The following is a 10,593-nucleotide window of genomic DNA, read 5'->3' as shown; positions in this document are numbered from 1 at the left end:
ACTGTATTAAGGAAAGTGAGATTTTTTTTTTTACATGTGTCATCTTACTTGAAAGATGCATTGTAAAAAGATTGGTGTCCTAATTCAAACTGCCATACCCTTTATAAAACAGTTTAAGCATATCTGGCACAACATGAAGATCCTAAAAGGCCTCCACTACTTCAGAAAAAGTCTTGAAGAATGTAATTTCCCAGGGGATGGGTGGGCACAGAGTACCAAATAAAGGGACAAAAAAATTACAGTGGACATTAGTTTCCCAGCAAAAGGATGTCCTACATCACACAGCAGATCAGAAATAAATAAGATGAAACTTGAAGAGTCTGAATAGAAATCCTTGGATGATGTTGCAAGAGTCACAGGCTTCACCAAACCAATGTCAGTGTATTTAGTTAAGCATAATGCAGTTACTATATACAGTATATGTTTATCAGATAATGCCAAGTAACAATACACTAAATTAATGGTAGTTAAACAAAAAATGTACTAAAACAACATACTTATAAAAAAAGATGGTCACCCCCCCAATTATGCATAGTTACATATGATGAAGTCCATCTCTATGGATTCCAATGGATTGACACTTTAAAGCATCAGGAAGCTGTTTTCTGAAGCGTAAACAACATAATTAACAGAACCCAGTCAAGCTGTAGGGGAATTATACCATCAAAAATATCTCGAGTCTAATCACAAAACTCTCTGTAGATATTACCACCACATAGCTGCAATGGGGCAGTCATCCATTCAAAGGTTTTATTCTGCCATATTTCTTCAAAGGACCTGCTAAAGGATGTGCTATTTAACATGGTGGTGATTCTACACACAAACAAAATATGTGACGAACACAAAGCACTTAGGTTTAGAAGCACTTATGGAAGAATCCATGACATCTTTACAGTCTATTGTGTATGACTGCACGCACTATTAAGTTTCTCCTGTTTATTATTATGTGGCATCTTACTGTTCATAGTATTTCTACATTGTAAGAAGAAAGAGCCTTTTCCCCAAGAAACCAGCTTCTCTGGTATGGGAAGCCACCATGCCCATATCTTGCTTTCCTACAGTAAGGCATGTACAATGAAGGTGACAATGTCAAATGCCCATGGATCATGACAAAAAGACCCAGTTCTTCCCTTTGTTTCTTGTTCAGCTTCTCTGCTCTGTTACAATGGTGAATGTCAGTCAGCATCCATGTGTTCTTGTCTAGTAAGCAGAGGCTTCCCATCTATATCACCAATCTTTTTCTGCATCTCTTCCACTGCTTTCAGCAAAGCTGCTCGCTCCTGTTCAAGAGTGACAATGGACTGTTTCAATTTGCCTTCATTGGTCAATAAAAGCTCTACTGTGGCTTCAAGGTTTTGGATCTTTCCATTAGCCACCTTTCAAAGCAAGAAAAGAGGAGCGGGAGAAAGAAAAAAAAAAAAAGAAATCCATTAATAACTGAAATCAACTTTAAACTATTTTTTGAGATACATTAATACTTATAAAATACTTTCCAAATGATGAAAAATTACAAAGGTAAATGCAGGTATGAATGTTATTCTGTGTACTTTAGACTACAACTGTGCTTTGCTTATAACAAGAAACTTCCCCCTCTCAACTTGATTGCTTTGATTAGTTCACAATTACACTCAGAATATAATGCAAAGTAATGAAATGAGAAAGTTACTAAATCTGCAGATTATATACCAAATAACTGCAGGTTAAGTTAAGCCTCTGTATGGGTCAGTTGGGAGACATTTTGGCCAGCCATATTTGTTGAATTCCATGTGCTTTGCAAAGCAAAGACAACCCAGCTGCATCCTCATTTCACCTCAACATTTGAGTCTGACAAATGCCAGATTTGGAGGCAAAGGGGGAGGAGGGGATTTAGTGCAATACACAAACGGGCAACACATCTTGAAAAATTCCAAAAATTCTCCTTCAAAAGACTGCACATATGAACATTCTACTTCATAGCGAAACAAAGTATTAGATCGTTCAAACTCATCGTGTGAGAGCTGTAGCTGAGGTACTTTGACAAAAGCAGAGATCTGTTTGGAAGTTTCAGCACTGGATAACATTTGGAGACAACACTGTATGGTCCTGACTCCAAGGAAGTATTTGCCTTTCTGATGAGCTCACTGCCTTTCATGTAGTTATGGTAGGTTGAAAAGTTCAGCCTTTGGGGGCAAAATACTAATGAACTATGACCCACATTGTTTGGTGATGCATTTTCCTCCCATCAGCAATGGGTCACCTTTCACTATGGGAAATGAAGACTGATGAAGCCCACCTCCAAGACAAAGGGATTGCTCCAACACTACAGGCAGTTAAGTTCCCCACTATGATATTAGGTGCTGACTTGCCAGCACTCAGGTGGCGGTGATCTTTGTAAAAAACCATTAAGGGTTGCAGAGACTTTAGGTGCAGGAGAGGGTGGAAGATCCCCTGATGCGGGTATCTATAGGACATCACATCTTGAATCACATCCCAGAAATCCCTCTCCTCCATGCTACAATCAACAATTTCCTTGCCCATGTGCCTGGAGCTTTATGAAAACATCTTGCAGAGGAGTATCTCTTCTTCTGACTTCTCTAAGACTCATCTTAGAACCTGAAACAGGTTCAGATCTCACAGGATCAGAATTTACAGCTTAAGTAAATTTCTGTTATGAAAGGCAATATAAGTGTGCAGAGTTGGCTAGCTTTAGTCATGATACAGGACCAATGGCTAAGAAACCTGAACTCCTCTCACCTATTATCTTACAAAGTCTATGTCTTTAATAGTAATCAAGAGGCTTGAAACGTCTACTTCTTATCTTTGAAGTCCCTTTCTCCATCAAACTAAACGTATGGTCAAAAGTTTTATTACGAGTGTCCTGTTATAAAGCAGCCAGAAAGCTGACTCCTTGAACAGTTAAGCAGAGAATACCTACAGAGACCATTAGTACTACTCTGAAAAAGCTGCAGACTCAACAGGCTCCAAGCATATATTAGAAATTATTATTTCACATATTGTCTAAACAATCTGGATAACAGTTAAAAAAACCCCTTGTATAAAAGAGTATGTCTTCATAGACAATGTATCCCATATCTGAGGTATCTCTCAATTATGACACTGGTAGGAGTTTTCCCATTTGTGGTAGGCTAGTATCCCTGCTGTAATAAAGCATTGTCAGAAAATGTAAAAATGAAGTTGAGAAAGCACTGTCTGTATTTTTAGTCATTTTCTACAGCTATGATTTTAATTAAAAGAGAAGAGATAGTGGGATGAATTAACTTTTCACTAATTGCAAGCATATGCTCTATCCACCCCCTCTCAGAATTTCTTCTGCATCTAAAGGCTAAACTAAATAAAATTGCAAGTAGCTACACTTCAAAGTCACTAGAGCAAACACCAGTCTCTCCTGTGCCTTGGTGTAGGACAATCCCTTCTGTAAAGGTGGATAAATTAGAATGCTAATTCAATATGAAATAGAAATTGTACCTGCAGTTCTTCCAGGAGATCAAAGTTTTGTTTGCGCAAGCTGCTGTTTGCCTTTTCTAATTTATCCAGTCTCTGATTGTCATTTAAAGATGAATCTATAAGCTCATCCTGAAGCACGTGGTATTCAACTTCATAAGCTTGCAACTGCTTGCCAATATCCATTTCAAACACCTGTTGCATATAAAAATATTAGAGTGCTGTGCAGATCAAAACCATAGCTCAGTCAGTGCTTTAAAATCTATGGATCTAGACTTGGATATCAAATCATCGCATACAAAAAAAGGACTTAATTTTTGGCATTCACATTTCCTACTCCGGAAGTGGCAAGACTGAGGCAGTAGAGTGCAATACATTGGCACTGGATCTACTTAAAAACTTTGCTACTGATTTGGTACCTGATTTGAGCAAAATCACTTACACTAAAACTTTCAAGAAGTCCAAGCCCCTGCACCACATGTACAGGTGTAAGGCTAAGTAGAATGAAAGCTTTAAATGAAAACCAGTAAACATTGCTAAATTTATTTAGGATTCTATGGTGCTCCTGGAGACTGAAACAAATTTAAATAATCTATCCTTACACTGATACACTTAATGGAAACATGTAATGTCAAAGCAGATTTTTATTATTGTTAACTATTAATCACTGAAATGAGTGCTCAGTCTTATACATGAATGTTAAGAAAACGTTTTATTTTAAAAGCAGATAAATAAATTGAGGTGCAGAGTGACCCAAAGGAAAGAACTGTTGTTGTCTTTTCCTTTTTCTAGGTTTTTGTCAAATATCTGCCTTCAAATTATTCAGGAAATATGACTTGAATGTCCCTGAGTTAGTTATCTCCTCTGAAAGCAGTGAAGAATGTGGTAAATTAAAAAGACAAGTATGTCAATCACAGAACACAGTAGGAACAAAAGTTGATTTAAAAATGCATCTGGAAAATACCCCAAGAATAGAAGTTCAAGGATTATTTTTATTTTTAGATCTCCTGTACTTTATTCCTTTTGGAAAAGAGTCAAATATCAACATCATTTCTTAAATACCTGCTGAAACAACAAAAATTATTTCCTATTTTATCCACTTTGTTTACAAAACTTCAACTGTTTGTTATAAAGAAAACATCAGTTTATGAAATGTTTCTGACACCTGTTATATATGCTATAAAAAATTCTCTCATAGTTGTACAGCAGCAGAAATACACATACTGAGCATCTAAGTACAGAAGGCTGAAATACAATTTTAAGTTGAGCTTGGTTACACATATGGAACTTTGATTTTCTGTAGATCTGAACATCTCTGGAGAACAGATACTGTTGAATTTTCAATAAAACAAATGGTGCAATTCAGCGGGGCAGAATGCTAGTTCCTCCCATGACCTCTGACACTTCTAGCCTCTATGCTCTTGAGAAGGGAGGGATATCCCTGCCGTCATGCCCAGAGTATCAAATCTGAAAGGGGGGAGACATGAGGCCAATAAAAAGCTTGACTTAAAAGCTAGCTAACTGAAAGCACGTTGGGGCACGTAAACCAAAGGCCACGCTGCAGAAGGTGTCAGGAGGATGGGTATTAGCCCAGGAGCTGTGTATGGACTGCAGGTCTGGTCAAAAAGCTGCTCTCTTCAAACACAGCCCTGATCACAGTGGGGTAACTGCTCTCCCTTCAACTCACCTTTACCTGCCCACTTAAAATTTAGAGCAATCAGAGCTACCTAAAAAGAGTATCTCCTGCTCCTTCTGCTCAAAGCCAACAGTTTTCTGCAGGTCACCTAAGCACTGCAAGTCTCTGCAGAACTGCGTACTCCAGGCTTTCAGCCTGACAGATAACATACAATCCCCTTTGGCCCCTAGAAATCTCTTGCTTTCCTTCTCCTTGCACAGGCTTTCGAGTTCTCCCCTCCTTCCTCTGGTAGTAAGCACTAGAAGCAATTTTTATGATCCTAATTCAAGCATATGTCCCCTGGAAGCTTTGCTGCCAGGGATCAGAAGGGAACCCCTCGCAAGCACTCTGCAGTGTGCTGTGCTGCTGCCTGCTTTCTTTACCAATCCACAGGCTTTGCAGATCTCCTGCAGCTCTTGGTGAGTGGCAGGCTTTTGCAATTCTGCACAGTACAGCCCCATGTTTTGGACCACAATAAGCCTTCGGAAAACAGGCTAAAACCTGTCTTGTCTTTGCCTGCTGCAAATTAGATGTCAAGTGTAACAGGGTTTCTGAACAGGCAAGCCTTAATTGAAATAATCTCCCACTTTTTCCAATTCCACAGTTACCATCTGCAGCCTTCTGCTAGTTTAGCAGTATCACATAATTTTCTTGTGTCATTTAAAAAAAGTGTATCAAGGATTCCCAGTTTTTGCTATCTAGAGGCACTGCTCACTGCAAGACACTGCACTGCCCCATGTACTCCTGGCAGAAATACAAAGGCACTGTTGTAACATACTGAACCAGCACCATAAAAGCCAGTATAGACAAAGTCAACTAAGGAGGCTTCTAATTTCATTAAGTAAGGTCAACACTTGCGAGGCTCTTGCAAGTCAATTTTTCCTTCTGAAAAGAGACTTCAAGAGCAAGATTCCTTGGAGACAGGAAAACTTGGAATGCTTTTTTGTGGAATGCACTGCATATGATCTGTAATATTGCTGCCAGTAACAAAGTGTTGTCCACTTCAAAAAAAGAAAAAGTAAACACATTTCATTAAAGGCTTCATAAAATGACCATAACCAACATGTATGAATACAGAGGTACTATACAAGTCACATGCTTCCAAAAGTTTTTGACATCTTCAGAACTATAATAACAGAATTCTCAGTTTAAAGTAACACAATACGCTGTTGTGGTTTTTCTGTCAGGAACTTGTTAAAAAGAGCATTCTTTTGCATACTACTCATATGCTCATATTATTTCATACCTGACTAATGGTCTTTTCCATCTGTACCAAACCCAAGTTGGGGAGAGTGCTTTTAATAAAATCAACAATAGTTTCTAGGTTCTCATGCTGCAGAATCAAGGGCTTGTGGCTTCCCAAAAGGCTTAAAGCCACTTTAAATATAGCCTCTGATCCTTGAAGAAAGAGCATATCTGTGAAAATAAAAGAAAAACAAAGTACATCAAGCAAGAACATCTTTTGACAAGAATATTAAAACAGCAAAATGTCCAAGGACAACTACTTCTCACAGGAGCAATCTGGAGGCTAGATATACTGTGCCAGACATATGCTTTTGTTACTGTGACTATGGCTTTAGAAGCTTTGTTGGATCAAGATTATTACTGTGAAACACTCAATTATTAATCTTAGTGAGTTTTCATCCACAAAATCCAATTAAAATTTAAGCTAAGTACACAATAAACCGCATAGTCAAGTTTATCAATGTTGTCACTTTTTGTACATGTAACAGTTCGTGGACTTTTTCCTTTTGAGATGTTCATGGAAATCTGAATTTGAATAGAATTCTAATCCCATTTAAAATCCTGACAAAAACTACTCCTGAAGACACAAAGATTGGAAGTTGTTTTCATCTCATTTAGTAGAGAAAGCTACAAAATCTCAGTTAATACAACACCGAGTACATGAGGCTAAATGTGCACTTTTCAGCAGCCTCAAGTTTCATGTGCATGTCCTTATTTTTAGTATGTCTCAACAACTTATTAATGTAGTTATTGGAATATTAACATAAGTACACTGAAATCTTAGTAATACGTCTTAAGTGTTAATATTGCAGGTGGCCCTGCAATGACAGCACCTGGCATACATTCAAGCACACTGAAACCACAGTATATAGTGACTGTTCAGTGCAACTTCCTTTCATTTCTTTTCCTTTACAAATTGCCTATGTCTTTATAGAGGAAAGAAACAGAAGACTGCAATGAAAGCATCTGACAAGAAACCCATCTTCACAAACCCATCTGTCCACAGTATAAGCAGCATTGCCCTGAATTTGACTTTTCTGCTACTGTAACTTGGAATCTGCCCCTGGTTTTATTGAGGGACTTGCTACAGCCAAAAGCATCTAACACATGAAATATTACTGATGGAGGTGTAAAGGGGAGATAAGATACTGTGGTTTTATTCCATACTTCCTGAATATATTTTTTTTGTAAAGGGCTTCTCTCTTGTCCTTTCCCTTCTTCGTGATTGTGAATTTATTCACAGCTTCAAATACAAAGAAGCACAACGACACCAAATAGATAGTATGTCTTAATGATAAAAAAAAAAAAGAAAGAAGAATAAAGAGAGAGGAAAAAGAAACCCACACAGTAAGGGAAACAACTACTAGCAAAACCACAGGTATCACTGATACAGCGGAGAAGAAAAATATGAAAACACTGGCTAACTACCTTTCTCAGTTAAAGCAACCTCTCTTTCTAAATTTGTATCAGAATGAAATTCCCCCTTGTGCTATTTTGCCTGTAATGTTGAAGCCATAGCTCATCTCACTTCTCTCTCTCTCTCTGAGAAAGAAAAGCACAAGTAATAACTAATCATAAATCTTACACTTTGCTGCCATTTGTCCTAAAAGCAGTATAAAGTTTTTCAACTCTGATTCAATGTGAAGTCCAAAGGCAGGAATGATTGAAAGGTGGTAACAGAGCAGGTATCTGCCTCAATTCTCTATTGAAACTGAGAACTATGGGAAAATACTTTATAGGAGAAGCTCTATATTAGGACAGAGAATGCTGAAGAACAGCTAGGAGACCCAAAGTGAAAAAAACGTTTATTTATGATTCAGCACCTGCCCCATAAATATACGTAGATTAATTCAAGGTGACCTATAAATTGTTAATGAATGTCTGTAGGAGCTGAGCTGGTAATGTATGGCTGAAATCCCTCTCTCATTTAAAGGAGCAAGTACTTAACAAAGACCTGTTTGTTATCCACTCCCCACACTTCCTGTTAAGTGGCTGCCAGCCAACGACAGTACAGTGAAGGTACCCAGATTAATGTCAGCATGACTGGCAGCCTACAGTATTTAAAAACCCCGACTTTTATCTACAGTCTTGAAACAAACACTATTCTACCAAGTTTCCTCCATTAATAAATAAATAGGGGTATTAAAGTAGACATCTTTGTTAACACTGTACTTTCATTAGATCCTGCTCAGTAGAAGTGTTGAAAGTTTGGACAGATAATTAAGAAGTTAAAAGGAGTTTTGTTATTTGACTTATAAAACAGCCTTTGGGTTAACCTCATTCTAGCCCACTTCTTTTACATACCGTTTGTAAGATACTTGCAAAAAATACACTCTATGGAGATCTAAATGAAGTGGTCTGTAACAACTGTATTATTAAATAGCAGTGGGGCTTCAGAAATGCCATGTTAGAAAACAGCAGTGCAATCTTACAGTCTTAGTAATCTATAGATGAGTTACTTCAACATTAAAAGGTAACATTCTTTCATCCCGATAGTTCTAATAAGTGAGCAATGGAAATGTACATATGTTCTGCAAAAGTGTGTGAACACAAGGATCAGAACTGATTGGATCATAACTTGCCACGCTGCTAATGGCAGCTACTAGCAAAGTGATAGCTCTAGCCTTTTTTGGGTTTATAGTTGTGTTACAGAGTCTTTAGCAGGGTGAAGATAAGATTTTACTTTCTAATGTAAAAGAATGTCCAACGTTCTCAACCTACACAGTTCCAGTAAACACCATTTTAAGGAAATTACTAAAATACTTGGAAACATTAAAAACTGAAAGTGTTGGTCATGGTGGACTTTCTCTCTAAAAAACATCAGAGATTTTTAAGAGGTGACAGTTTCAGTCATGCATGCCTTTCTGTTCTTGACTTAAAAATCAGTCATGTGAAGATCATGAATCTATGCCTTCTATGCTAATGTAAAAATCTTTGCTTTCTAAAGCCCTACAATCCTCAAATGACAGATAAAATACTAATCTGTGTATTAAAGCAGAAATCCAAACATACTGCATGCTTTATACACAAGGCACTTTTATACCCTCACTGCAGTCAATTGCCCAATTCAAAGACTTTTCTTATCCTGTACAATACCATGAATAATTAAGAATAATTGAAAGATGAACTGATTATGAACTCAGTATATGACACTCACATACAGCACTTCATTTAATTCCTACAGATTGTTACTGTCAGCTAGATACTTGCTGATGTACATTAGTCTACTTTGAACTGTTCCAGAAAAAAAATATGCTGTTTTCCCTGGAGTTAAGGTGCTAGTCACAGGACATGTAGTTCTACTTAGCTGTACACCATCCTTTTCACTGTGATTTCTTCTAGTGCTACTTTTGGTGTGTCCTTAAACAGAAACAGGACAGGATTCTTTTTGGTTCTTTTCAGAATCTATATTCATTATTTGTTATTGTGGCAGATGAGACTACAATTTCTTAAATTAAGAAAGCATCAATATTAATACCCTAATAAATAATTGCTTCATTGTATCTCTTAAGTGAGGCTAAGTAAGGAAAGTGAAAATAGCTTCTCATTAGATGAGAGGAATCAGTGGGAAAGCTCCAGTCCACCTTGTTCATTGTGGATGATCCAGTATCACATGAAGAAATTGAAAAACAAATAACTGAAAAGGAAATAAAGCATATTCACAAATACCAAATAATTAATTTATGAAATACACATCCGTAAGATAGCATCAAGGTAAATTCTTAATTGGAATTTAATTAAAGAAAGAGAACTTTACTTCTGGAGATTCTAACAATAGGTAACAGAAGTGACTTTAGAGCCTAAACCCCATATGCTTCCAAACATTTTTGGAAAGTGAGATTATCAGTTAGGGTAAAATTGTAAGAGTAAGAAACACTAGTTCAAAAGCCCTGTGTTTCTGTAAAACCATGATTAAACTGCAAGGGCCACTTATGTGTGCGTTTTAAAAACATAACCCTCAACATAATTTTTCATTGACACTGTTGGAGACAATGACAATGGAGTAAATGGATATATTTCTCATATGATGCCTTTGTTACATATTTCTTGTCAGCTTGAAAACTAATTGTCAGTGTTTAAGTGCCATTGTCATAGCACCATGCCTTCATGGCATCAAATTTTACATCTTAGTGGTTACAGGGTGGGAGAAGGCAACAATGAGGATGAAAAGACAGGACAGTTTGGGACTGTCACATGCTTTCCTCCTCTTTCTTTTCATTTTACTGTAAATA

The 10,593-nt window shown here is 37.2% G+C and overlaps 1 protein-coding gene across 6 annotated transcripts in view; it reads right to left on the bottom strand.

Moving 5' to 3' along the window:
* Positions 1 to 361: 361 nt before the first annotated feature.
* TBC1D1 (TBC1 domain family member 1) overlaps positions 362 to 10,593 on the bottom strand; it is a 118,688-nt gene continuing 108,456 nt past the window's right edge. For all 6 annotated transcript variants that reach the window (XM_074904641.1, XM_074904644.1, XM_074904643.1 and 3 more), the window contains 3 exons: positions 6,363 to 6,532; positions 3,466 to 3,636; positions 362 to 1,376 (listed from right to left, as the gene is read on the bottom strand). In XM_074904641.1, coding sequence (XP_074760742.1) covers positions 1,176 to 1,376; positions 3,466 to 3,636; positions 6,363 to 6,532 — 542 coding nt within the window. In that variant the 3' untranslated portion in view covers positions 362 to 1,175. The remainder of the gene's footprint in view (positions 1,377 to 3,465; positions 3,637 to 6,362; positions 6,533 to 10,593) is intronic.

The sequence above is a fragment of the Athene noctua genome, chromosome 4 (genome assembly GCF_965140245.1).
Source record: "Athene noctua chromosome 4, bAthNoc1.hap1.1, whole genome shotgun sequence".
NCBI classification, from domain to species: domain Eukaryota; kingdom Metazoa; phylum Chordata; class Aves; order Strigiformes; family Strigidae; genus Athene; species Athene noctua.
Note: the sequence above shows the minus strand (reverse complement) of the source record. Positions and strands in the feature narration are given on the sequence as shown.